We start from the raw sequence: 26,480 nt of genomic DNA, 5'->3' as shown, positions 1-26,480 counted from the left end.
CCTCGAGAAACAGCAGGGTGTAGTTCAAAATAAAAGAGCTTATGGCTGCCTGATCCATACTGCTCCAGGGCCTCCCTCTGGGTTAGTTTCCTTGCTCTACAGCTGACCACTGCCTGCTGCTGAATCCTGTGGTTAGGATTCTGGCTGGAAAGCGCAGGTGCTGGGGAAGAAAACAACACTGGCTGTAGATGAGTAGGAGAGCACACTCCTCTCCCAGTCCAGCCATCACATGGAATAGCTGCAGGAGCAGTTTCTCTTGCCCTTCCCAGGGCTCCCCTCAACAGCACCCTCAGGCCAGAGAAGGAGATGAAGCATGAAGACATCTGGGATTGGATCGTCAGCAATCTCACTGTGAAGCTGGGAAAGTAACACCAGCTGGAATTCATACAGTGCTGAGATCCCTGCCTAGATGCCAAAGTCCCGTGTGCATCAGTGGGGACTGTGCAGCTGCCTCTATGTCTGGCTGTCCCAGCTGTGCTCACCTCAGTGGGGGACAGGCCTACCTACTTTGCAAAAGGGGTTGGAAAGCTCAGTTAATTACCAGCCCTTGTCACACAGCTATCACAAGAGGAGAGACAACAGAATAATCATCTGTTTCTGATAATGAGTGCAAAACGCACCACTCATTGCCTTTGCTTAATTACCACTATCCAAGTACTCCCAGTATCTTCTCCAACAGGGAGTCTGGCAGTAACATTAATTACTTGTAAAGGTCAATTGTGAAGTCTTTAATGGCAAAAGTAGTATTGTTTGGGGGTAATGTGCCATTTCTTTCCAGCAAATTTCACTTTTCAGTCCCAAGTGTGACTCATTTGGGAGATTTGGCATAGCAGGCTGCCTCCAGGATTGCAGTGCAGAGACAGCTTGTTCCACCTCAACTGCCCATCACAACTAATACAGCCACTATTCATAAATGTGGTAGGATTCCACAGGAGACCCCTGGGATGGTTTGTAGTTTCAGACACCTCTAATTAAAGCACCACTATTGTTACTATTACTGTTTTCCTTTGTTTGTAGAAGGCTGGGAAGATGTGAACGTAGTTCCCAACGTGATTCCCAGGGTCCTTACCTTATCCTGGCTCTCGATTGCTTGGTACACTTTGACATTGGCACCTGGCTCCATGAAGTCTCCAAACAGAACTGGCTGGGTGGGAATGACCTCCTCAAAAGTGGTGCCAAACTCCACCATCTTCTCTGTCATTAGGTTGTCAAACCAGGTCCGGTCCTCGTCACTGACCAAGCGGTCACGGAAGACCCGGCAGCTCTCGTGGTACCACAATCTCAGCAGGTGCTCTTTGTCCTGGTAGGAAATCCCAGCAAAACAGCCCCCATGAGAAAAGCAGAGAAGTGTTATGAGCATTGCTGTCAGCAAAGCTGGTTCCTGCCCAGCATGTGGCCAGCTCCACTCCCATTACAAGGCAACAGGAGCAGAGAAAGAACTGGGCGGAGGAAGCTGCTTCCCTTCTCCTCTCAAAAGCAACTCTTGTTAAAACAGCTGCTTTGCAGAGAGCTCATTACAGCATCAGTTTATCTCCCTCTATTTGTCCATATGTAAGGCTTTCTTTGAGAGATTTAAATTTTATGTTCTTTGTTCCTATCTTTCACTAGTTTGATTTAATTTGTATGGTTTTCCTGTGTGTTTTTTGAAAGATCCTTTTATTCGGCCACAATAACCCCCTGCAACATTATAGGCTGGGGATGGTGTGGCTGGACAGTGCCCAGGCAGAAAGGGACGTGGGGGTACTGGTCAACAACTGACTGAACATGAGCCAGCAGAGTGCCCTGGTGGCCAAGAAGGCTCCTGGCCTGGATCAAGAATGGTGTGGCCAGCAGGAGCAGGGAGGTCATTCTTTCCCTGTACTCAGCACTGAGGCCACACCTCGAGTGCTGTGTCCAGCTCTGGCCCCTCAGTTTGGGAAGGACATTGAGACGCTCAAGCACATCCAGAGGGGGCAATGAGGCTGGAGAGGGGCTGGGAACACAAACCCTGTGAGGAACCACTGAGGGAGCTGGGGGTGCTCAGCCTGGAGAAAAGGAGACTCAGGGGTGACTTTATCAGTCCACAGCTCCCTGAAAGGTGGCTGTAGTCAGGTGGGATTGGTCTCTTTCTCCAGGCAGCACTGACAGAACCAGAGGACACAGTCTTAAGCTGTGCCAAGGGAAATATAGGTTGGATATTAGGAAAAAGTTTTTTACAGAAGGAGTGATAAAGTGCTGGAATGGTTTGCCCAGGGAGGTGGTGGAGTCCCCATCCCTGGATGTGTTTAAAAAAACATTGGATGTGGCACTGGGTGCCATGGTTTAGTTGAGGTGTTGGGGCAGGAGTTGGACTTGATGACCTTAAAGGTCTCTTCCAACCTGGTCATTCTGTGATTTCTGGTCTTGCCCTGGGTGGCAGGGCTGTGCTGATGGGAGGACTCACCTCGACCTTGCCAGGCTCAGCCATGAGCATGCCCTGGAACACCTTGGAGAGGTCTCTCAGGTTGAAGGTGTAATGTGACTTTGCTGGTGTGGGCAGCAGCTGGGATGTAATGGTCATATACACGGAGATCGTGGCATTGACTAAGGGCTCGTTCAAGTCCTTCACTGCATCTGCTCCCGCTGCAGAGACAGAAGTAGTCAGAGAGGATGTGAAGATGGTAGCTCTGGGCTGAGAAGGTGTTTGTAGTGCAGGAAGGTGGCACTGAGTGGCAGAGGCGCTGGCTAGCACTTGGGCAGGAACATACTTTTTTCTGCTTTTTTCTGAGAGACAGTGAGGGACTTGTCCAAGCACCTGCTCACTGCAGTGGACAGCTGCTAATGGGTTTATCAACTAATGTGAAGCAGATTTGGGGGTGGAAGAATGCTTTACAGCCACTCTGTGGTGTGAAGACTTCATGCCCCCCAGGAACAGAGGAGGCACTGCCAGACAGGTAATTGATGCCTACCTGAAATATTCCAGACAGGTTTTCCTTCTCCTTCCCTGCACTCCCGCAGTGAAATCTCAGCTACTTTTAAGCTAGAAGGTGTGAGTGCCCTCTTAGCTAAACCCCCTGCAATTCATTATGCTCAGCAAATGCAAAGCCACTGAGGAATAATTTCTTAGGCAATAGTCTGGCAAGATTTAAACACAGCTGCCAGTTTTAGAGCATAATTATTTTTTTCTCCCAATGAAGTTTATTACAAACACTCCTGGAGAAGTAGAGCCCTGTAACATCCCAGCATTTTGCACTTTTTTGCATGTTTTCAAAAATCCTTTAATTTCTTTCTAAATCACAGCTAGATGTTTCAGTGTGCCCCTGAGATCACAGTCAGGTACTGTGCTTCAGAATATTGCAAGCACTCAGAGAGCTCTGCTTTGCTTCTCCCATAGCTGACTATTCTCACTCCTTTCTACTGGCAGATTTGCAGATGAGGGCATATCTGCAAAGATGATCCTCAATTCCCACCCTGTCAAGTACAAGAGGACTCATTTCACTCCAAATGAACCCTTTTTTCATGGTGGCTGTAGCACCATGCTTGATCCACCCTGCTCAGCTGTCCACAGGCTGCAGCAGATGGAGAGTAACAGAAGGCTCTGCTTCCACAGAAGGCTGTTGTCTGGACAAGTGTCTGTCTGCTGAATGCACAGGTAAGCTGTGCCATGCTGTGCTCACCAGCTCGTTCTGTTCACAGTCTCTCTCATCTTTCTGCTTTTACTTACGCACTGGATTTCTGTAACTTTTTTCTCCTAGGAATCCATCTAAAAAAAGACCAAAAAAAATTAGTTCCAGCTTTACCTGCTGAGGTTAAGAATATCTGCATCACCCATCACAAATAAAATCCTCTTTGAAAGGCCCAGGCTATAGGATAACATATTGAAACTGTGAAAGGCAAAGCTGAAGTTTGCTGATTTGCACCAGCAGGGTTTGGCCCTGAGACTAAATAGGGTATGAACTCTCTGTTTGCTAAGCCTCATAAAACACTTTCCCTAAAGCACCTTTGAGTGACTACTGCAAGTTCCAGCTTTCAACACTTTGATCAGATCATCAGTATTGATTGCTCCCCTTCCAAACTCCATTGTCATCAAGGTGACTTTCAACATGAGGAGAAGGTGGCAGTTTTCTGCAGGACTTACCCATCCAGCTGCCAAGGATGGTGGAGAAGATCTTCCTCTTGCTGCTATCATCCATCTCGGTGAAGGAGAGGTAGTTGAAATGGCGAGTGAGGCGAGGAGTGACAGGATTCCTTCCCCCTCCAGGAGGTCCCATGGCACAGACAAAATTAATATCTACCAGCTTCTTAAAAGTACCTTTGAGAGTGCAAAAACAGGAATGAGTGCTGAGTTGTGGCTAAAATCCCTCACCACAGATCTCCAGGGCAGGTACACATCTCTAACAGGCCAAGAGCTCTGGCCAGGGATCCGGGTCGTACCGATCTGTTTGCGGTCGTACCAGCCGTGGTGGTCCATCCACTGCCGCAGCAGCTCGATGGGAGGCTGAGCTCCATACTGCTCCAGCATGGGCATGTTCAAGTCATCAATAAAAAATATGAAATACCGACCAACTGGAGGCCCGAATACTCCCTTCCGCCTGCAAGGACAGAACCCGTGTCAGGACACAGGAAAGGTACTTCTAACTTGATTCAAAAGCATTTTTTTTTTCTCTGTATGCTTTCTGAGTCAACAGTTTCAGCTATTTTTTACACTTGATACACTCCTTTGTAAGGGCCTTCGCATCGAAAAGATCTGGAGCAATGTTCGAGGCACTGGCTTCTCTCCAAGTGAAATTTTGTCTACTTATGCTCAATGCCAAGGAGTAAATGGGTGCAAATAAAAGCGAAGCTTGAGTCCATGAATCTGTTGGAAACTTCAAACCAGTGGCTGACCAGGGAGGTGAAATGGAAGCTGTTTACTGTGGGGAGTGGGATTGCGGGTGGGCAGCCACATTTTCTCCCTTCATCACTTTCTGTAAAGATCCCACACCAGGGTTTGCAAACACCTGTGCTGTGAAATGTAGTATTTCTGGAATAACTAGAATTGGAGCAACTTTTACCGACCCTCACTAATCCTTCTCACTTTCTTGCCATTATAACAAGCTATTATTGGCTCTCACAATCCCAGCTCAGATGTACTGTGTGTCCTACATGTTGTCCACAGCTATACGTGCTCAGGGCCCCTTCACATCTCGGGGGTGAAACTAAAGAGCCAAGGTGATAGAAACACTCAGCTCAGGGATACTGCCTTTGCACACACAGAAAGGAATCTTGCCTCTTATCCAGTTTGCTGTCGATGAGATCCTGGGTTTGGTTAGAAGAGGTGCGTGCTGAAAACATCAGGAAGTGGGCGATGTATTTGTTAGGCAAGTTCTTCAAGAGCTTGTCAGCAATTGTGAGAGTCTTCCCTGTGCCAGTGGGACCAATGCAAAGAACCTAGAAGCACAATTAGCATACTCATAGACAAGCAGCCTGTGTTTCTCAGAACTCTGACACTGGTTGGAGGAAATGCAGCCAGAAAAGAGGTTACTGCTCTTTTAGGCATTTGAAGGTTGGGAGAGGACTCTTGGACTTGCTTCTTCAATAAGGTCAGCTGCCTAACACCAAAATCTCTTGGTGTGGATAGAATCCAACCAGAGAAGTATGAAATGGAGCTGCAGGAAACAGGTAAAAAGGGATGGTGATGGGCTATCCAGCAATTGCTGCATTTTCATTGAACAACTGCGTGTTGATATCCCTTTGGGGTCCTGACATGGTACCTGGGGACGGAATGGATAACTCTCAGTGCTTAAGCACAGATTTGGTGTAGAGAAATACAAATCCATGGAAGTGGGAAATAATCTCAAAGTATTAGGCAGCTGTTAAGTTCTGACTGTACTGGGAGAAGAAGAGATTGAATCAAAAATTCAAAAACAAGGCTGGGCACGTACTGGCTTATGGTTGGTGAGCAGCAGCTCCAGCAGATAGGCCATTCGGACTGTGTTCATTGTGGGCACAATAACGTCACAGAAGTTGGTGTCTGGAACCATGGTGAACTTTGCTGTAGCATCCAGCCACACCTCCCAGTGCACCTGAAAGATTGGAGTCTGCTTAGAGGGGGCAACTATCCCTTCTAAGAAAAGGAAAACTATTTCTCCTATTTTCCCTGTCACTGCTCCTTGTGTAATAGCTCAGATTCTGATGAGAAATTCAGGTTTCCAGCCCCTCTGTAGAGCCTTGCCACCCTTACCTTTCTGTATGGAAATGCTGGGAGTGTTTGACTCATTACTTTTGGGAGGGACAGAGCCCAAGACTTGGAGGTCATTGCCCCAGCAGCAACACACCTGCCCTCCCTTCTGAGAATTGGGATCAAAGCAGGATGGAGCACTTGTGATATCTGCAAGAACAGGGATTCTGCCCATGGCAGAGGGCCAAAGGGGGCTTATCTGGGCTCCTGTCTTCCTGTTCCGTGCTATCACCCATGTCACACTCAGAGGCACATGAGGTTTTCTACTTGTACAAGATATGGATCTCTTGTGCTAGATTGAAGCTGCAGATGAGCCTCCCAGAGGCCACTATACAAATGAGATAGAGCTTCTGCCAGGACAGTGCTGGACAATACAGGAGAAAATCTGCATTCCTGACCACCCCATGTGGCCTTCCCACAGTGACCACACTGGCACCTTCTGTTAAGCACATGACAGTCATGTAGGGTTCTTTGTTTCATTTCAGGAAGGGGAAGCATTTTCCCTCCTTAAATTCCTTTTAGCCCAGAGTCTGGTGACTGTCAGTCAAGATGACCCTGACATGCCCTATACTGCTGTCTCTTGTGAAAAAGATGGAATATTTATCTGCCTTGCTGCCATTCCAGACTCTGCTGCACACAGCTCTTCTGCTGTCGTTCACTGCTTTCTAAAACAGACAGATCTACGCATATGAGCTCCGTCCTGTCCTCCAGCAGCCACACCTGTGCCACCCCTCACTTTTCTGAGCACTGACAGAGACACACAGGTCTCAACTGACCAGCTCTCAGCTCAGCTTTGAAAGATCTGGTTCACAACTCTGAAGGCAAGAAATTGTCTTCTTGATTCAATGAAAAGCTTAATTTTGATTTAAACATTCCTGTTTGCTTCCTATAGGCCTTTCTTCTTTGCCCTTAATGAGAAAATCCTACCAAATCCTGTAGGACTGTGTTACTTCCTGGTCCCTCCTCCTAAATTACTCAACTTGGAATTAAAAGTTAAATATTTTACCTCTTTATGGACGTCCTCATCATCTTCTTCAGTACTGCTAAGCCCAGCATCATCCAGTTTATAGTCATAAACCAGTCCTTCTTCTGGGAAGAGTAAGCGCATCTGTGAGAATAAAGCTGTTATGAGCCTGGCTGCCACTCAGCTGAATTCACAGAAGGATTTGCACTACTTCAAGGAACGCTTTACTAACGGGATGCTACCCAGGCCAGGGGGCTCAGGTCTCTCCCAGAACTTCCAGCTCCAGGGGTCCCAGTGAGAGAGTGGCATACCAGATGCCCACAAGAAGTCCATCCAAAGCCTCCAGGTTTAGCCCCACATTTCTCTTCATAGAGAAAAGCAAGGCACAATTCTTCCCAAGAATACTTCTGGGATTCACATTCTCTGAACCTCAGAGAAAGAAAACACAATTCTTATCATTTGCTGTGCCTGTGTTTGTGCAAAAGTGGAATGCAATATGGAGATTGTTTACCCAAAGTGATGGTGTTTTGTTTCCTTGGCCTATCAGAGCCAAGAGTGTGTGTGTGTCAGTGACAGTCATGAGATTCTGTGCAGTGTGAGAGTTGTATGCAGGGTTGAGTGCTTGGCAGATCCTGTTTTATATGTATAGAATAATATAGTATAATAAAGTAATTAATTAGCCTTCTGATATCAATGGAATCCTCCTCATCATTCCTCCATCACTGGGGCCCTCGCAGCATTGCAATATCCAGGCACTCAGCTCTGATCCCCATTCCTCACTACTAATTTCTCTAAAATGAGAGAAGATCTGCTTTTCCTTTACTCACCCTTTCCTTTGCCATCTTCTTCCTGAGCCATGAGCTAAAGGCCTCACGACCTAGGGAATCTCCAGTAGCTCCCACACTCCAGATCAAGGCAAATATAAACCAAGGTTCAATCAGCTCTCCCATACGAGCAATCTTCTCCCGGGGAATCGTCTTAAGTCCCTAAGAACCAGAGACAAGCAGAAGAAAAATTCTCAGGTATAATTATGGCACACAAACCCCAGACTCTTCTTAATTTGCCCATAATTCAGCTTCTATGTAGTTTTTCCTAGCCAGTTTTTCAGAGGCCTTGTTAATATATTATGTGGATTAAAATTTGTTGTTTCATTGGTGTACTTGAGAGACTCCCTTTGCTGAACTAACGTCACTCAACAGGAGATAGGAGAAGAATTTAGTCTTAAGTTTTTAATTTGAAAATTGTAAGCCTTCTTCAATACTAATTCTCAAAGGACCTGCAATCTGAAGTGCATCACTGCTCAGCTCTGATCTCTACTTTCCCCTCATTCTCCAATTCCCTCTGCTATAAATAAAAGTGAACCTCTACCCTCCAGCCTGGTAGGCACAGAGCTTATCTTGTGTTCCTTGAGTGGGCAGAGCATAATCCTTCCAGGTTTACCTGTGATTTGCTGGATGCTGTATTACCTTCTGCCACATAGATGAGCTACAGCATGACCTTTCTGCACCAACATCTTGTTCTCTGGTGACTAACCCTTCCCATGACTTAGCGTCCTTAAGAGTGACAGACACAAGGAACAGCGATAGAGGTACCAAAATCTACCTTAATGGGAATGAAAGGCTGATACAAACATTCCAAGAGCACGAGGAGACTCATTGTGAGGTTACCATCTGTAGAAGTAATTATTTCCTTCACAGAGCTTCGTAAAAAGTCGATGGCCTCCTGGAAAGACAGGCAGGGACAGCTCAGTGTCACCATCCAGCACAGCTGTCTTTGGTTTTACCTTCTTGTTCACCTCCATCATGTTATGTTTAGCAGGGAGACTGTGACTGAGAATGCTGCCATTCCCAACTGCATCCCAGGTACCACCATTTTTACTGGAGAAAAGCAAGACAAGCCCCTTGGTTCAGTCTCAACACCAAGAAACCTCTGGGCTTCCCTTTTGGTTCTGTGCAACAGTTACATGCATCTTGTGCTATCAGTGCTGTTAAATCGTTTGCTCCCTTTAGAGCCTTCCTTTGTAGCTCCAGGTTCTTCATTAAAATAATGGCTTATCAGCAGAGTAAAAATAACAAGACTTGTTTGTACAACCTTCTCCCTGGAGGGACTCCACTCTAAGCTATGGAACTGCACTAGGGATGGTTTTGTCCAGAAGATAATTTTAAAATGAAATAAAACCAACTATAATGACCAATAAGACTTAGTCACATCTACAGAGATCAGTGAGTAACCTCCATTAAAGCCACAAAATTCACAGAGAAGTTTCCATTATAGATATTATGGTAGGAAATGTTCCCACAATATTATTTAAATACAGGCCTTGACATATCTGGGCTGGTTGATAATCAAGATGACATGGAAAGGCTGGAACAGAACAGAAGCTCACCTGGAGGAATCTCCTGAAGAGAGATGCCAGCTGGGGTGCAAAGCGTTGCATGATTTCTGGCACATTTTTCAGCCAGCATTCAATGAAAGGGTCCAGCCCCAAAATGCTGGGTTCCAGGTAAACCATACCACAGCGGGAGACTGTGGCAGGGGAAGCAACAGCCAAATCCTGGACTTCAAACATCATGGTCCAACCCTAGAAATTAGAAAAGAAAAGAAAAGATAAGGACATGCTCAGTTTTGATATGTATTTCAGTGCAGGGAGGAAGGAGTACAGACTACATGCAGCAAAAGTGGGAGGGATGAGTTACCTCTGTCATCTTGATGATTTCCCCTGAGCTGAGGCACAGCTTCTTATTGTCATCAAGTACTGTGTTCATGTTCTCAATCCACAAAGCATCCACTGGCCCATCAAACATGTACCACTTCTTGCTGGAGTCAGCGGCCACGGTTCCCCGACGCATGAGTGTGGAGAAGATCCCATCTGTCCTGAAAGGCAGGAGGAAGGCAGGGCTTGGCCCATTCTGGTTTTGCTGAAATAAATGCCAAAGTTCCCTCCACAAAAGGCAATCTTATCCTGCTTCATGTGTCTCCCTTATCCATGAGTTGCAGAAAGGTCCACCTCATTCTTTTTTTTACTGAGACACATCTCAGCCTGCGTGACACCACAAAACCATTTCTTTGGGCATCAGGATCTGGAATTCATGTCATTTAACTACAAGATGTCAAGCTTCCCTTTAACATCTCTGTCCTCAGTGAAGAGTAAAGAGGCCTTACTAGCATCCAGTTCAGGTTACAGGCAGATCATCTGCTCTCTGGAGGTGCCTCTTCTCACTTTTTCTCAAGGTTAAAAGGATAAATCCAGGCTAAAGATCCTGACCCTACCCTCTTCATAACTGAAGTTCCCCATCCTTAGCTGCCTGTGAACCCAGGTGGTGTTGGAGCTGGTGACCAGGGGAGCAGACACAAGGAATGCTGGCTGTTGACAGCAAGAATTTAATCTGTACATGGAAACCTTGAGCACAGTTTCCATTCAGACCCTGGACTCGATTCCTGCTATTAAATAATTATTTGTTATTTTTATAGTACTAGTGAATTCCAGGGTATTGTTATTGAGATCAAGGCAAAACAGTCTGTTCTAAAGCTCAGCTGATTAAAGCAGATGGATTTGTCTGTAAATATATTTTACACAATTGCTGTATTTTTCTTTTTTGTCACATTGACATGCCCATGTAGAGTCACATCATAAATAAACTGTTGAGCTTAATTGGAGCTCCTATAAAATGTCCTTCAGTAAATATGTACCACATCCTAAGCTGGGAAGCTCTGGTCACAGAATCAGTAATGTTTAATGGCTTGCACTTTTCCTAGAGGTAGTTAGTTTTATATATGTTTAATTTCCCTCATTTTACAGAACACAGTCTTTAGTTTTGCCCTGAGACAAGTGCTGGCTGACAGGGCCACAGGGAGATTCACACTGCTTCTCACATCCTAGCTTATGGATAAAGTGAGCTGCAAAGTCAACCTCAGGTCACACAAGGAAACATAAGCAGTAGGACCTGGCTATAAAGAGAGCAAGTGGGCTATTGGTTCTTGTTTCCAAACCATGTAAGCAAGCAGGAGCCCTGGCAACAGGAATGAAATTTCTCTTTATGCCTCAAAGTCATTCCTCATCACTCAAGGATACCAGAGTATTTATACAGAACAATTCAAGTGCGCAGTACACAGGTCACTTTTCTTCAGAAGCAAAGCAAGTGGTTTTAAGCTGCTGTATCTTAGGAGCAGGGGCATGTGCTCCAAAGCTATTGCATTATTGTTCTGCAGTTAATGCTGCGAGCTGAGCTGCAGGAACTGTCTGGGCATGTGCTGGCAGTCGGGCCAAGTGCACAATGAGGGATGTCAGCTTAAATCGCCGTGACTGGCTATTGTAGCTTGGTGGGGATAAGGACTTGATCGCTTCTGGTTTTATGCCACCACCCCAAACGGTTCTCAGCCTTGGAGAGAAGACACTCAAGACCAGAAAAGTGTTTTCTGTCTGGAAGAAAGGAAAGAAGGTTTTGTACTTTACCATTCATGCGTTAGCAAGTTGAACTCTCCATAAAGCTGGCCCATTGTGATGGATTTGGGATTCAGTACAAAGTAGTGGACTGCTTCGTAATTCCCACCACCCGCTGCAGGCTGACCTTTCAGTGATGTCATTGCAGCTGCCAGGACTTCATAACTCTGCAAAAGCAGGACAGCCAGAGACTTAACTGCCATGGCTCCAGAGCAACAAAGCCACTTGCTCTCACAGCAACTGCATTCAAATGCAGTGAGAAAAGACACATAGTGAAGGGTAGTATCATAGTATGGAGATGCCTGGCTGAAATAAAAGCACAGAAATTAAGCACTCTATATGCAGTGGAGGAGAAAGTTAGATCTGTGGAAGAGGCCTAAAGCACCTAGAGAGGTCAAAGTATGTCTCAGCCTTAGAAATGTGCAGCAGAACTAATGAGCCTCAGTCTAATCTCACAGCTCAAAAGCAAACCAGTAATATACCTCCCCATGGCTATAAATTATTACTAACAGGCAGCATCTTTGTGTCCTGACTTCTATCTGATAGAAGCTTTAAATGTCAGCATGGGTCTTCTGTGAAACTTAACCCACTGCATCACTGGGTAGGTGATGGTTTGCTGGGGCCAGCACAATGTCTCACCCATACCTTTGTCTTCCCGGAACCTGTTGGTCCCACCAGCATCAGGCCATGACGAACTACGGTGGTCTCGTACAGCTGGATGCATTTAGTCACAAAACCTGTACAGGAAGATGATGCAGAGTGGGCCTGGGCACACAGCTCTTTCCTAGGGCAGCATGCTGGACTAAAAGCCCAGGTCCAGAGGGAGCTTGTGGAGAGCCTTTCCCCTCACCATCAACATCCTTCAGATTTGCCTGGATGCAGGATTTGCGGATAGCTTCTTCCAGGATGCCATAATCAACAGGTGTTTCTTTGATATTAGGAAACAAATCTGAGACAATACCATTGAAGAGCTTGAGGTCATCCTGCAGGAATTTGGGTACGTTGGCATCCCTAATAGCTCGCAGGCAGATCAGCTCCTGCAAGGGTTTGAGAATTCAGGACTTCAGAGATCTTTCCTCTTCTATGAGGCTGCAGAAAAGGCCCCATAATCTATGGCAGTGAGAAATACAAGCACATTTACCTCATCCATATCAGGATTCTCTCTTTTGAGATTGCCAGCTGTTGAGATGACAGTCTTCACAGCTCTCATCCCAAAGTCATAGTGATCCTGAAAAAGGCACAGAGGAAACAATATCATCAGATAGAGGAGCACCATCTAAAAAAGTAAACTTAGGCATGCACTCAGCTAGCAGGCGAGAAAAGAAAAATGAGAGAGTTATGCCTTCAAAACAATTCCTCCTTCATCCAACCCTAGTCTCAGTATCCTTCAAACAACTAATTAGTCCTCAGCTGTACAGTCTATGAATGAGGAAGGTGAGAATAAGTACACAATGAAAAATCCTAGGTGGAAGGAAAAGCAGGCAGGGCTGTTTAGCTCAACTGTCCTGCCACTGTAATCCTAAATAGGATTTAAGGTGAATCCAAGTCCAGCCACAGGAGCAGAAATGAGAATTAGAAAGAAAGAAAGAAAGAAAGAAGGAAGATGAAGAATGGGTGTAGTGACCTTTCTGAGATATGCTGTCACAAGGCACCAAGAAAACCCTCTGGATACTTCATGCCTAGGCTGAGAAAATCTCACATTTAAAAAACAGTTTTGGACATTAAGGCATCTACCTGGGAGCTGAGCTGTTCTGACAATAGTTTGAATGTTGTGGTTATCTTTTTTGCAAGGACTTTGGCTTCATTAAACCCAAAGGAGTAGAGTGAAATCTCAGCAATCATGGAGTAATCTGGGACCATCATAGCCACAGGACGAAAGAGAGCCTGGAACACACAGATCCAACACAATGTTCAAAACACTGTTGTTTCTTGTTTTTTTCCCCAGCAAACTGAAAAGGCTGAGTATCCATTCCAGACTGTTTAGAGGACACAAGATGAGTGTGCCTGGCAGCTGTCACTGCAGCGTTCCTGCAGACTGCAATCTGAAAAATGACATTTCCTTACACATGTGGTTCAAATCTCAAAGTGATCCTGGAGACTCTCCATAAGCATCACACCCTAACTCTTGTGATGGACACACTGGTGGGTCCAGGTAGCACCCAGCATCTTCATGGCCCCTCTTCTTTCTGTCTGTGCAGCCTGCCCTCCTTACCTTCAGGTTATCGGGCAGCTCAGTGCGCCCAGCGTACCCTGGGTTCATTGTGATGAAGACTGCACAGGACGGCACCAGTGGGATCTCTGTGCCTTCAAATATGAAGGTTTCCACCTGGAAAATTAAAAATATGATCACCCTCCAGGAACAGAGCCTGACCTGCAAACTAAATAGCGCAGCAGAATCTTCCAAGAGGAGAACAATAGCTTTTAGTTGTTAAATAATAAAGCACAAACACACACAGCTGCCCACAACAGTAGTGACTCAATCTGGTCCCACTGCAGGAAACCAGTATTACCAGCAATATTTTTCCCTGTATAAAAGATTGGGCTTGTGGAAGATTTACTGATAGGTTAAATTTTCCTTTTTTTTCCTTTAAACTCTTGAACAGACTTCTATCCCGTCAGCTGTAAACAAACGTCTTACCATTTATTTTGCACTAGAGATCAGACCTGAATTAATTCATGGCAAAGAGGGCAAAGAGAAACCTAAATCCTTTTTAAAGCTGTGTAGGTAGTAATTTCAGATGGGGGATAAAGTAATGCAGAAGAATTTACGAAGACCAAGTTTCTAATTCCAAGCCAGAGTCAAGGAGATTCAGGTCTTAACCCTTCTGGACCTCCAGAGAACAAAGCAGAGGCTGGCTGCTAGACTGGCTGACAGCTGAATCTCCATTAAAAGCAACAGTTCACAACAATTCACTTTACAATGCAACTCTGTGTGCACCAATATGTGTTTTTCTGCACATACTGGGTTTTGTGAATCCACCAAAGCTTGGTTAACACATTTAGACAAATTTGGTGCTGAGCAACTCATGTCAGAGCACTGACTGCCTTTATCACAGCTCCAATTTTGATCAGCTCAGTGGATCTGTATCAGAGTGTCTCCCACACCAAAGCCTCCTAGCACTACAGCTCAAGCTGAGAGGTACTTCAGCCTGTGAGAGTGTGGGCAACTCTGGCAGCATAGACTAAGGTGAAGTTAAAAATTCCCCTGAGGATGTTGACTGTAATGGACTGATGTGATGTGCCATAGTTAGGACATTGTTCAAACCTCTCCTCAAGGATGTCTGTTAAGAGTTGCCCCTGAGAAGTGAAGCTTGAAGGTGTGTGCAGAGACAAGGACTTGCCTGAACTAGCTCAAGTGGAGATGTTTTTGCCTGCCTTTGCATCCACATGTGCCTTACATACCCTCTGCTGCTGTGCTTTCTGGATGGTTGTGATCTGCTGGGCCACCACAGACAGCACCTCGATATCGATGCGGTTGAACTCATCGAAGCAAGCCCAGGCACCAGAGCTGGGCAGGGAAGGAAGAATGGAGGGAGTCAGCAACACCACACAGGAGCAAACTTGCAGTCAAAAGTTCTAGAAGTTATATATCCACATACTGGGTGGGCACAACAGAGACTGGAAGTGAACACAAAAGGGCCCTGATGTCCCATGGCAAACAGTGACACAGCCACTGTGCCCTGGTTCAGGGGACACCCCAGCTGTGCATCCCAGGCCATGTGAGGAGTGCCCATGGCAGTATCCAATCCTAGAGCCTGGGACAAATTCTCCATGTTACACATTTGAGCTTTAAAGAGGTGCAATGTTGAATTCCTGGTTGGTACCTGAGCTGTAAGTGTAGCAGATACAGTTTAAACAACACTTAAGTACATTTTTCAGAATTTGGAAAACTATATATAAAGCTGGCAGCATGCATATGAGGAAGGTGATCTTCCCACAAGGCATGGCTTAAGAAAGAAGTTAAATTACTTACAAAGAAAACATCTGAGAAAAGAATATCAGCTTTTGTTGGACTAACTAATTCAGATTCACCAGTGTGCAACAGACTAATTGGACCAGCTCTGTTTGAAATGTAGAGAGGAGAGAAGCCTCTCTGAGAGGATCCCTCAGGGCTTAGAGCAGTCTCTCTTGGCTGCTCAATTTTGAATACTCTCAGCAGATTCTCTTCTTCTTAAGATTAAGCAGCTTGTGGGCTGAATCTCAGTCCAACATGGATGATATTAAAATAAAGGCCAAAGCTGCAAACATTTGCACAGGTGGATTAGTGCATTGTGGATTAGTGCAAAGCATTTTAATTTTGCCTTAAATGAACAAGGATCTCTTTTTATCTCTTCTTTTTATAATTGGATCAACTGTTCCTCCTTTCTGGCTGGAATTTTGTAACCTTGCTCATTCTGGAAGTCAGTAACCCCCTTGCTAGGGCTTTTCTTGTTCTTTTGGGCTGCTATGAAAAATACCCACCAACTCCCAGTGTGCAGCACCCCTCAATAATGACACTCAGCATTTCACTGTACCTGGCTAGTCCCTTAAAAAACTTGCCCATTGCCATAAAGTCAAGTTGGTCAGAGCAGTTGAACACTACAGTTTGGATTGCCAGTGCTTTGCCCAGGTCTTTTGTTGTTTCTGTTTTGCCTGTTCCTGCTGGTCCTGCAGGTGCTCCTCCAAATTTCAGGTGCAGAGCTCCTGTAAGTGTCAGATAACACCTACAACAAAGAAGAGACCAGATGAAGAAAAAAAGCATTTGTACCACTGATTTCAGCAAGGAGACATATGATCTATACAGCTGGAGACAAGGAGGAATCCATCATTCATTATTCTACAAAACTGCTTAGATATGCAGCATTCTGCAAAGGAGTTAGAGCTATGTGGCCTTGATTAGTATTCATGGGGGCCTGCATGGATAAATCCTTCTGCCACTGGCTACAAATTCATTCTGCAGAAAAAGGACAGTTACAAAAGGGTAAAACTATTATTTCTGCTGCATATTCTAGAGCACTAGCTGGTTTCTAGAAGAGTTCCTTAGCTATCAGGTGGGCATTTTATATGAGAGCACTACATTAAGAATTAGGAGAGTGGAAGCAATCAGTCTGAGCACTGCCCACTCGGAGTACAGTAGCAACCAATGCCAGGGTGCTCCTGTGCACTTGTCTGAAGTGGTCCTTTACTGTACAAATGGATTCTATTTACATACATTAAGATGTAGGACCTGAATGGTCAGATCCTTGGTTTAATCCTCTTCATCCAGAACAAAAAAAATAAAGAAAAGAGAAAAAAAAAAGTGCATTTGTTACCCAGAAAACAATGTCTTTACCTGTCAGTGAGGGGTGTGATAACCAGACGGCCAGTGTTGCCCAGATACTCATAGCCATAGAGAAACTCAGCGTTGACTGCTCTGATGTACAGGTCTCCCCTTGTCCAGTAGTATCTAATGGTGAGTGAACATAGCATCAGAAAGATAAACACTGCCTGGCAGACAAAGCAGCAGCTCACAAGATTACAGCCTGCAGGTTTGGAGAGCTGATTGTCAAGGGATTTCCCTCTCGAGAGCAGAAAGGATAAAGTAACACAACAAAGTGGACAGGAGGTCTCACAGGACCTGGGATCAAGCATTGCACCCCTTGGGCAAGAGCACACCCTTTAACAGTTAAACATCATGGTATGGGTTAGTTTCTATTGCCAAAGAGGATGCCACCAAAGCAAGATCTGTCCCATACTTCTGTTTCCATTTGCCATGGACACAGCTGATGGGTAAGGAGAATGGAGACTGGCCAGGGAAGCCAGGTGAGATTCAACAGCTGTGCTCTCTAACCTGAGCTGGGAGATCCACTCAAAATCATTCATGCTCGTTACATTCTCCTCAACCAGCTTTGCTGCAACGTCCTTGGCATGCACCTCGATGACAATGAGAGCTGACAGCACTGCTCTCTGCATCTTGGACAGCTTCCCACGGACCAGGGCCACCAAATCTCCCAGCTGGGAACAAAAGGAAAGTACCCTGAAGCAATGCACTCTGTACCAACACAATGCAATCAAACTCAGGGCATGCTGAGCCTCAGATCATATGCTGTGCTCAGGCTACTTCTGCCTCTTCTCTTTTCAGAAGTACAAATGGTTGCTCAGAAAGCAAATACTACTCAGGGCTGGCTCAGAGCTGAGTTTTGCCTACACCATTACCATGTTCAGGTGAAAAGAACGAGTTAGAGCCACTATGAAGTCCAGAGCTAATAACTCTCAGGTATTAGGTGTGATTAGATGCACAGAACTGATACGTAGGATGCAGTTTCCTCCACTGTCCATCACTTCAGTTCTTCACCTTTGGCTTCTTGGGTAACCCTGGAGAAGTTATCTTTCACCCTGTTATAGTGTTCAGGTGGTGATCACATTATAAATCCTGTATATTATTTGAGGTTTATTATGACAAATACCCTAATAATTAAGAAGACAACCAGTTTTATCACTTGTTTTTAACAGTGCTATGCAAAACTGTGTGTCTGTTTCCCCACCAGTATTGTCCTGGCTGTATTTATAACTTGTCTGAGGTCTGATGACTGAAAAGCCTCCATCTGGCAAAATCTCACCCTTACATTCATTTTCATACCTGAGCACTCAACTGTGGGTAAAGCCTGCTGGATAAATCTCCAGCCTCCAGAGCTTCAGACACTTCCTTTGTCCAGAAGATCTGGCAGCCAGCAATGACCACTTGGCCAGGCCATTCCAAGACCCATGAGGTACGTGGAGTCTTAAAACAGAAAAAAAAAATAGGCATGAGAAAGGGGGAAAAAAGGTGCAAAGACTGTTTATTTATTTATTTCTATGTCCTCTTGCTCTGAGAGGCATGCTTGACAAATTAGCACTGAATTCTTGTGTAAGAGGCTTTCCTTTTCTTTCCATTCCACTTGCTGTGAAGAAATCACCCTCAGGCACTGGGTACAGCAGGTACCTTCTCTCCACTATGCCACTTGCAGTAACCAGGTACAAGTAGCCATTAGCAGGTGAAGAGCAGGAATCTGTGAGACCCAAAAGAATGTTTCCCCTCCTCTGGCCTATTCTAACTTTCCTACTTTGAAATTTTCAGTCTAAATAAGAAAGAGTAACAAAAACATCTGAGGCCTCTTTATTTTTCAGCCTTTCTGAAAAATAGATTAGAAATAGATTACCTAGATTAGAAATTTCAATTTTACACCAGCATAGCTTTTATACAGAAACCAGAGCCATGATGCATCCCCTATGCACTGACTGAAACCAACAGCTCATGTGCCTTGATTACTTTTACCAGCCCCTAGCACACTGTGTGAGACACGAGAGCTGAAGCAGAAGATCCTTACAAAGAGGAAGTAGTCTGGAGAGATTAATAGATATGGATTCATACAGGGTTGTTCCATGCTGTAGGGATCCTGTGAGGGAGCGTGCAGGGTTTGCATTCTGCTGGACCATTAGCTTTTTGCCCAGCTGCCCATTCTGCACTTACAGTCACACAACTGTATTAAAGGCTGTGTTTTGAAAGTGGAATAGAATAGAATAGAATAGGATAGGATAGGATAGGATAGGATAGGATAGGATAGGATAGGATAGGATAGGATAGAATAGAATAGAATAGATCAGATCCCAGGTTCATCAGCCCCACCTCTGGTGACCTCCATGGCAAGCCTGGAACCAACACATCAGAGACCTGGCAGTCTGTGATAAAACCCTTACCTCTGGATAAACACCAATTGATTTTTCTATGTTGTCCCGAACACTGGCCCTCATGGATTTCTCCACTTCCACCAGCCAGTCCTCCACATTCTCAGTGGGAGTGATGGCAGAAGACAGCTTCACCTCTTCCCCTTCACCAGAGTACATGTGTGTGATCTGTAGGTCTTCCTGGAATTTCAGCTAATGGAAGAAGCACAACAGGAGACATGAGTGAAGAATTTCTTTTCTATCCCTGCCTTCCTGCCCCTGGGGGACAGCCAGCCTACACCAGTGTTTGCTCATTATAAACCTGGTGCCAAACTTGGTTGCCAGTAGTGATAATAAAGCGTGAGACAGACGTGTAAAATGACCTCTCCAAATAATGGAAAACGATTGTATGAAAACAAGAGATTCACATTGCTGGTGTGACTTGAGTGAAGCAAATGAAATTATAGGTAGGATGAACATTTCTCATTGCCTGTCTAGGATTCAGACCCTTGACTCCTGCTCAATTCTGTAGATTCAAATAATTTCCCTTGATGTCACAGTGCCTGGTTTTAAGAGTAAAATTTTAACAGCTTCTCCGGTGCCCCAGCATATCACTGAAAGTCCCCTTATTTATTCCAATGGCTTTGCACCATGTTTCCAGTTCAATTTCCTTTCTATTTTTCCAAACTAATGACTAGGAGATTGGTTTTGCTGTCTGAGTATTGTGGTGGTTCGAGCTGTGACTAGCTATGGAGTCTGAAGTCCATTAGGAATAACAAAGAGGAAAAATAGCCAGGTTAACTCCAGCTCCTAAGTAGGGATGAAGGCAGAAACTTAATTCAGCTCAGGCTTGTTCAGTCCTTGTCCCTTCTGGGGCTGTCAGCAGGAGTGGGATTCAATCCTAACAAGGTGCCTGTGAGTAGAAAGCTAAGCCAGAGCTATTTCTCCTGGCCTTCATGGTGAGATGGACACATATCTCCAGAGGGAGTGTCCTCCCTTCCCAGGATGGTTATCTAAGTGAATTTCCCTAAGTCACCCTTTGCAGATGCCTATTTTCCCCCATTGTCTGAAGGACAACCAAGGGTACCCAGCTCATGGGCAGATGCCTGGCTTTGAAGTGTCTAAAGTGAGGTTGCTGGAATCCCACTTCAGGACAGGCAGCACCTTCCAATGCCTATGTACAGGTACAGGTTCCCAGGAGTCACATTTCCATAGAGCAGAATGTGAACATTCCTTCAGACCTCAGAACACCTCCAACTCCCACAACACAGCTTCCCAAAGGGGGGCCAAGCCACTCGTGTGCTGGCTGTGCCTACCCGTGCAATGTTCTCAAAGCACTTGTGCAGGTGAGGCTGTACAGCAGTGGGGTCTTTTGTCTGGGACAGGATTTCCAGCAGCTCATCATCTGAAAGGAAGTAGAACCTACAAACACAGAGAGAAGTATGAGGAAAGGCTCTGTTTACTGCAGCAGCAAGAGCTAAGTGCTGGCATGATGGGGAACAAGCCTTTTGCTAAAGACACAGCTGCTGACTGCTCACTGATCTCTTTGTATTTGTGTAGGTGAGCAGCCACTATCCAGCCCTCTCCCTTTCTGTAGAGCCAGACTTCTGCCTCTGCAGAAGTCAGTTATTTCCTAGCAAAGAGGGTTTATATGAGTATCAAAGAATAGAAGTCTTCCTTCAGGGAATTAGAGAAAAAGTTACTTGGAGATTTTAATTTTACCCCACCCTTTCTACATAAATCCTGAGGCACAGATATGCAACAATGCTACCAGACTGCCCTTAACTCACCACATTTGTGTGTGCCTGTTTTCTCCCCATGAGATGGCAGCATTGAAAGGCACAGCTTCGCTTATGTTTGCAGGCCATGCATAAATCCTAAGCTTAGGTGGTTTTGCTCTTTCTTGGCAGAATGAACTGCAGTGAGCCTCTCCTTTCATATTTTCTGAAAGAAGGAGTGCAATCTAGCCCAGTGAAATTAGGGGTTACCTGGGAAAAGCGGCTCTCTTTGTCTCCAGATATTCACTCAGCCCTTTCTGCACAAGTTCAAGTAGTTCGTTACAATTTTGCAGCTTCTTCAGTAGCTCTAGATGAGGGCACAAAGAAATCACCTACAACAGAATGTGTAACAGAGGAAGCATCAGTATTCTGAGCATGTGAGAGATAAGGCAATGGAGATAATTGGGTTGCCCAGTGATGTTTAAATCACTCATTCACAGGAATTCTCAGGGATCTGGAGAGGTGTAAGCTTTGTGGGTAAGGAGGGTAAACAGCCCTTATGGAGACAAGCATTTCTGGCTTCCCCTAAATACCAACATTTGTAATATGGAATACAAGCAGTGAAGGAGTCCTGGGAAGTGGAGACTGGAGAATAGAAGAGAGCAGAGCACTGCCACCAGGACACAAAAATAGGCAAAAACAATGGTTCTAAAAAACTTAGAGAATCAGTCTTGAGGAGGAATTGAAGGAGTTACCTTATGGATTACAACCACTGCAGGTTACAAGAGTCATTAAGAGGCAGGGGTTCTTTGTGTTGAGGAGGAGGAAACTGCTGGGGTGGAGACTTTGGTGGAAGGCACTACAGAGAATGGATCTGTCCATTCAGACACTAGAAAAAAAGGCCAAGTTCCAAGAGAAGAGACTCAGCACAATGCCCTGGGCAAGGCTATGCAGTTAACACAGTGCTGCTCATGTCCACACCATTATGAAAACAATGACTCAAAGACACAGTCCTTGTGTGAGCACAGCTCCAAGGTGTTTGAGATACCTGCACTGGCTTTCATCAAGGCACATACCTCAGGGTTTGCATTAGCCTTCTTCATGACTTCCCTCCAATCCTTATCCACCATGTTGTAGCGCTGGCTTTCCAGTGGGAGCTGTCTTTTGATGTCCTCTGAGCTAAAGATTGGCTCCAAGTAGAGCCAAGAGCGCTGACAGTTCAGCCACTCCTCTAGGACATCCTAGTGGGAAGCAAGAAAAGCATATCAGGACACCATGCTATGAACCTGTTCAACAAAACCATTCAAACTGTGCACCAGAACATGTTTAAAAAAACAAGAAAGAAAGGAAAAAAGGTGATGCAGCACTTACACCTTCCATATTTCTAAAATCTACCTACAGGGTCAGGAGATGGAATTTCCTTTACAAATAATTAACAAGTTCCTAGCACTCCCCTTTCCAAAAGTTTAGGAACTTTTCTCCTGCAGCACTGCTATTTTGCTGTCAGAGTCCTGCTGGGTGCTCCTGGTTTGATGAGCAAGTGCTGGCACAGTCTGGCAGATCCTGCTTAAACAGCAGTCTCCCATGTGCTTTCCTACACTGAGATGTAGATGATTAGCATGGATTTCACAGGGTCTGAAAGAATCTGTAAGGTCCACTTAGTACAGTGTGATTAGAGAGACCAGTAACACTACTCACAGCAATAGGCAAGCTCTGGCCCCACCAAAACGTGTTGTAATAAGCAGCAAAAGGGCTGCATTACTTTCTTAGAGTCAGAGGGCTTTCACAGGCCCTATTCTTCCCTAAAGACTGATACTCTCTTGATAACTGCCCTCCCAGTTCCCAGCAGCAACTGCACAGTGTCCACGTCCAACCATGGCAGCACAGCCCAGCTGCCTGCCTCCCACGTGTGTGGGTAAAAACCAGTACCTGTGTTATCTTCAGCTTAGTTTCCCACAAGTTCATCCTCTCCTCAAAAGGTTTCTTGAAGGGTGAGAAAGACATGCTCTGAACCAGGACAATATGATCATCTAGGAGCTGAGAAATGTCATCGGTGCTTTTCAGTATATAGGTATTGGTGTTTTTGTAAAGCACCACACTGAATGAAACAGATTTCCATTCAGCCTCTATCTTGTTGAGTGCCTGGAACAGAGGGACAAGCAATTTAATTTTCAGATACAACTTCTGCAAATGGTTATCCCAGCTTCCACAACTCTCTTAATGCCACTCTCTAGAAAACAACAGATTTTCACTCCTGGAATCCACTGGAAACTGCAGCTCTGTATTTTATGCATGACACAATCAGCAGCAGCACATTTCCTCTGCACTGCCCACAGGTTCAACACCTCTACACCAGTGCTGAAACAAATACCTTGAGGGGAAAAAATTGCAATTTCACCTCCAGGCCTGTTTATGCTCTAGATGCACAGAGGCTGCCAGCAAAGGGCTTATTAATGACTATGATTAATGACAGCTTTGACAAAAGGGGAACTATCCATTGGGAACTTGCCTGAGATTTTGGAGAACAAGAGCTGCCAGAAGGTCAAGACCATCTTAGATCACATCTGAACTGATGAACTGAAGCTGAAAGACTATTTAATCTATGAATCTCCAGAGCTAGAAAGGTTTCCCTGCACGTTTACTGGTTTAAAGGATTTGCCATCTCTGTTTCCAGTCACAGCTAATCCTTCTGACATAACATTTGAATGGCAGAGTGCAGACAATCAATTTATTTTAACTTAACCAGTCACTAATCCCACAGTGATGAGTGAGACCCTAGCAGTGGATCAACATAACCATAAGGCAATGCTGTTAATGCCACAATTGAAATTCTGCACAAGACAGAATAAGTTCTTCTACTGTGTGGAAGTTGTGTGGTCATCACTCCCTCCTGTAAGGACAGCAACCTTTTTACTCGTGCTGCAGAATGTGTCTAACACTCTGGGACACTCAGGAACATCACCCAAGGCAATGACTGCCTCCTCAGCAGAAACCCATTTGAGAAGCAAGCAGAGACACAACAAGTCCTCTCCTCTCACGTTTTCGATGGCGTATTCCTTGCTGGCTGTCTCAGCCACTTTGAGAACAGTCTCCATGTGGTCCTGCAGGTTCAGCTCCAAGCAGCGACCAAATGTCATGCTGGGCTCCAGCTCCACGTCAGCCTTGACCTGGCTGGACAGCATCTCCCAGTGCCGGCTCCTCATGCCGGGGTTGCGCAGCCCCTGGATTAAGGGCACATACTGCTTGAAATCATCCATCTTGTCTCGAAACTCCTTGGCCACACTCTGGCAGTCTTTCAGGGAGAGAATCAGAACAACAGGGAGAAAATCAGCAACAACAGCGTGTGAGGAAGTTGCCTTAAGGAACTTCTAGAAGCTGTCTAAAGCCTGATGTGCATGTAGTCACATGGTATAGGGTAAGCAGCAGGTGAGAGCACTGGACAATGCAGGTTGAAGTAAGGAGGATATGAAGGCTCTCTGCATGGCCACTAAGCCAGGATTCAAGCCTGCTCCCAAAAAGCAGATCTGCCTATTACCAAAAGGCTGATAGAGGCAAGCCCATGCTAAGCTGAAGTGTGCCTTAGGCTAGAGCTCACCAGAAGAAGAGAGGCGGACAAATTTAACTCCTTGATATGGACTGAAGCATGATCATCTGCCAGTAGATATTTCGGAAGTTACAGTCATCATTTCAAGACATTCACTTCTTAACAAACCTGCATTTTTAGTTATCTCACAGCACAGCTCAGGTCACCCTCAATAGAAGATGGACACTAAGGAGCTAAAAGCAGGCTGGGATCCCAGCCTGGAAATAGAAAGCGTGCAGGAGAGGCCCTGCCAGCCTATGGCCATGCTAGAGACAAATGTACTGCTGCTTCATAGGAAGGACAAAGTGAGGGAAAGGGCTTTTCTCTCTGCGGGCATCCTAGAAAGCCTCTGCACTCTTCACATCGTGCCTTTTTTTTTTTTTCTTGGCTGGTGTTACTGTGAATAAAACAATGGGTAGGTAAAGAACATGGGACTTGCTTCCCTTCCAAAATCTGGCTATAGCATGTGCCTCCTTTTATTGCACCCTGCATGGTTGCACTGTGTTCTCACAGCAAAGATGTGATCACCTCGTGCTCCCTGCTGGGGATATGCAAAGGACAGAACCAATATCCAGGTACCAGAGAATATTGCAATGAACATAAGCAGGTATTCTTAGTATTTCTGTTTATCATAATGATTCAGAGTTACTCATGCATCCACTCATCACCTCCTCCATTGGGGCTGATTCATGGCATTGTTTAAGAGCAAGTTCAAGTTAAAAAGGATGAATCAAAAATCACCCACAGCGAAATATATTTCAATCTAAGCCATCTGGCAGGAGATTTTAGAATTAGCTCTAAAGAATGACCAACACATCTCTGAGAACCAGGGAATGGCAAGTTAAGCTACAACTGAAGCCTCAATTTCAGCTTTATTAGGAGAAATGGTCAAAAGACTTCCATGTGAATTGCAAGGGCTGAGTGCAATCATCTCAACTTCATACACATTCAGGCAAGTAGGAAAATCGTTATTATATTGCAGAGATCATTTCCAGATTTTGCAATTTCATTTTATTCATAACAAAATCAAGACCTCTTCTGGCTTTCCATTAAATGCATTGGCCAATAAAGAAAATAAGATTGGCCAAGAAAACAGCACCTGCAAGACCCAGATTCAAGTTCCCTTGCTGCCTGACTTTGCACGAGGGCTTAAACCCACATGTCTAGCCAGTGGGCTAAATAGTAACTCTCTGTGACTAGCCTGGATTATTGCACTTTATATCTATATATAAAAATACATTATATATATATATATACTTAGTAAATACTAACTGCAACATCAGAGGGTGGCTGGTACTTCAAGCCTGTAACTAGTATCTAGATGTGAATCATCATAGTTTCAGGAAAAAAAAGCGGAAAATAACTTTGTTAGCATTTTCCCAGCTGTCTCTAATACACATGTGACTTCCTGATAATCCCTGCTTAGAGCACTCAGTGACATGCTTCACATCAAAATGCTGATATGCACCAACTTCCTTTCCCCAGACTGTGCACCTACCTGGTGAATCCTTGAACTGCTTCACACATCTCTGCATGGTCTTAACAGAGTCATTGACATTCTTTTCTAGCTCCTCTGCCTCAATCTTAAGGAGAGAATCATTCATCCAGCTCACATTCCACTTTATCCAGTCTGATACTGTAGTCCAGAGATCATAGTATGGCTGGAAGTCCTTAAGCATCTTGTTCAGACCACTGTACTTTAGAAAGAAATTAAAAACAACGTAAACAACAAGTGTATTCACCTCCAAACAACAGCTACATGTCAAAAGGCCAAAAAAACCCGCCTCTTTTTTGAATCTGAAGCCAGCAATGAGAAAACATGTATTCCAAGAGGATATGTCAGACTACCTTCTCCTGGGCCAACAATGTGTATTTCAAGGGAGAGCAACCAGCAGAGCTGGGCTTGACACATTCAGGCCAACATACATCCAGTG

The 26,480-nt window shown here is 45.1% G+C and overlaps 1 protein-coding gene across 1 annotated transcript in view; it reads right to left on the bottom strand.

Annotated features, from left to right (window-relative positions):
* DNAH1 (dynein axonemal heavy chain 1) overlaps positions 1–26,480 on the bottom strand; it is a 67,372-nt gene that overhangs the window by 21,705 nt on the left and 19,187 nt on the right. The window contains exons 18-47 of the mRNA XM_031058155.1: positions 26,045–26,243; positions 24,002–24,255; positions 22,893–23,105; positions 22,040–22,204; positions 21,234–21,355; positions 20,562–20,667; positions 19,279–19,458; positions 18,182–18,322; positions 17,393–17,556; positions 16,895–17,008; positions 16,098–16,286; positions 14,986–15,091; positions 13,796–13,909; positions 13,318–13,467; positions 12,725–12,811; positions 12,434–12,620; positions 12,229–12,320; positions 11,596–11,750; positions 9,839–10,016; positions 9,529–9,723; positions 8,745–8,864; positions 7,970–8,128; positions 7,185–7,286; positions 5,883–6,023; positions 5,228–5,388; positions 4,393–4,550; positions 4,097–4,270; positions 3,683–3,721; positions 2,423–2,601; positions 1,070–1,300 (exon numbers count right to left, since the gene is read on the bottom strand). Of these exons, the coding sequence (XP_030914015.1) occupies positions 1,070–1,300; positions 2,423–2,601; positions 3,683–3,721; positions 4,097–4,270; positions 4,393–4,550; positions 5,228–5,388; positions 5,883–6,023; positions 7,185–7,286; positions 7,970–8,128; positions 8,745–8,864; positions 9,529–9,723; positions 9,839–10,016; positions 11,596–11,750; positions 12,229–12,320; positions 12,434–12,620; positions 12,725–12,811; positions 13,318–13,467; positions 13,796–13,909; positions 14,986–15,091; positions 16,098–16,286; positions 16,895–17,008; positions 17,393–17,556; positions 18,182–18,322; positions 19,279–19,458; positions 20,562–20,667; positions 21,234–21,355; positions 22,040–22,204; positions 22,893–23,105; positions 24,002–24,255; positions 26,045–26,243 (4,575 nt within the window). The remainder of the gene's footprint in view (positions 1–1,069; positions 1,301–2,422; positions 2,602–3,682; positions 3,722–4,096; positions 4,271–4,392; positions 4,551–5,227; positions 5,389–5,882; positions 6,024–7,184; positions 7,287–7,969; positions 8,129–8,744; positions 8,865–9,528; positions 9,724–9,838; positions 10,017–11,595; positions 11,751–12,228; positions 12,321–12,433; positions 12,621–12,724; positions 12,812–13,317; positions 13,468–13,795; positions 13,910–14,985; positions 15,092–16,097; positions 16,287–16,894; positions 17,009–17,392; positions 17,557–18,181; positions 18,323–19,278; positions 19,459–20,561; positions 20,668–21,233; positions 21,356–22,039; positions 22,205–22,892; positions 23,106–24,001; positions 24,256–26,044; positions 26,244–26,480) is intronic.

The sequence above is a fragment of the Geospiza fortis genome, unplaced genomic scaffold (genome assembly GCF_000277835.1).
Source record: "Geospiza fortis unplaced genomic scaffold, GeoFor_1.0 scaffold78, whole genome shotgun sequence".
In the NCBI taxonomy this organism is placed as follows: domain Eukaryota; kingdom Metazoa; phylum Chordata; class Aves; order Passeriformes; family Thraupidae; genus Geospiza; species Geospiza fortis.
Note: the sequence above shows the minus strand (reverse complement) of the source record. Positions and strands in the feature narration are given on the sequence as shown.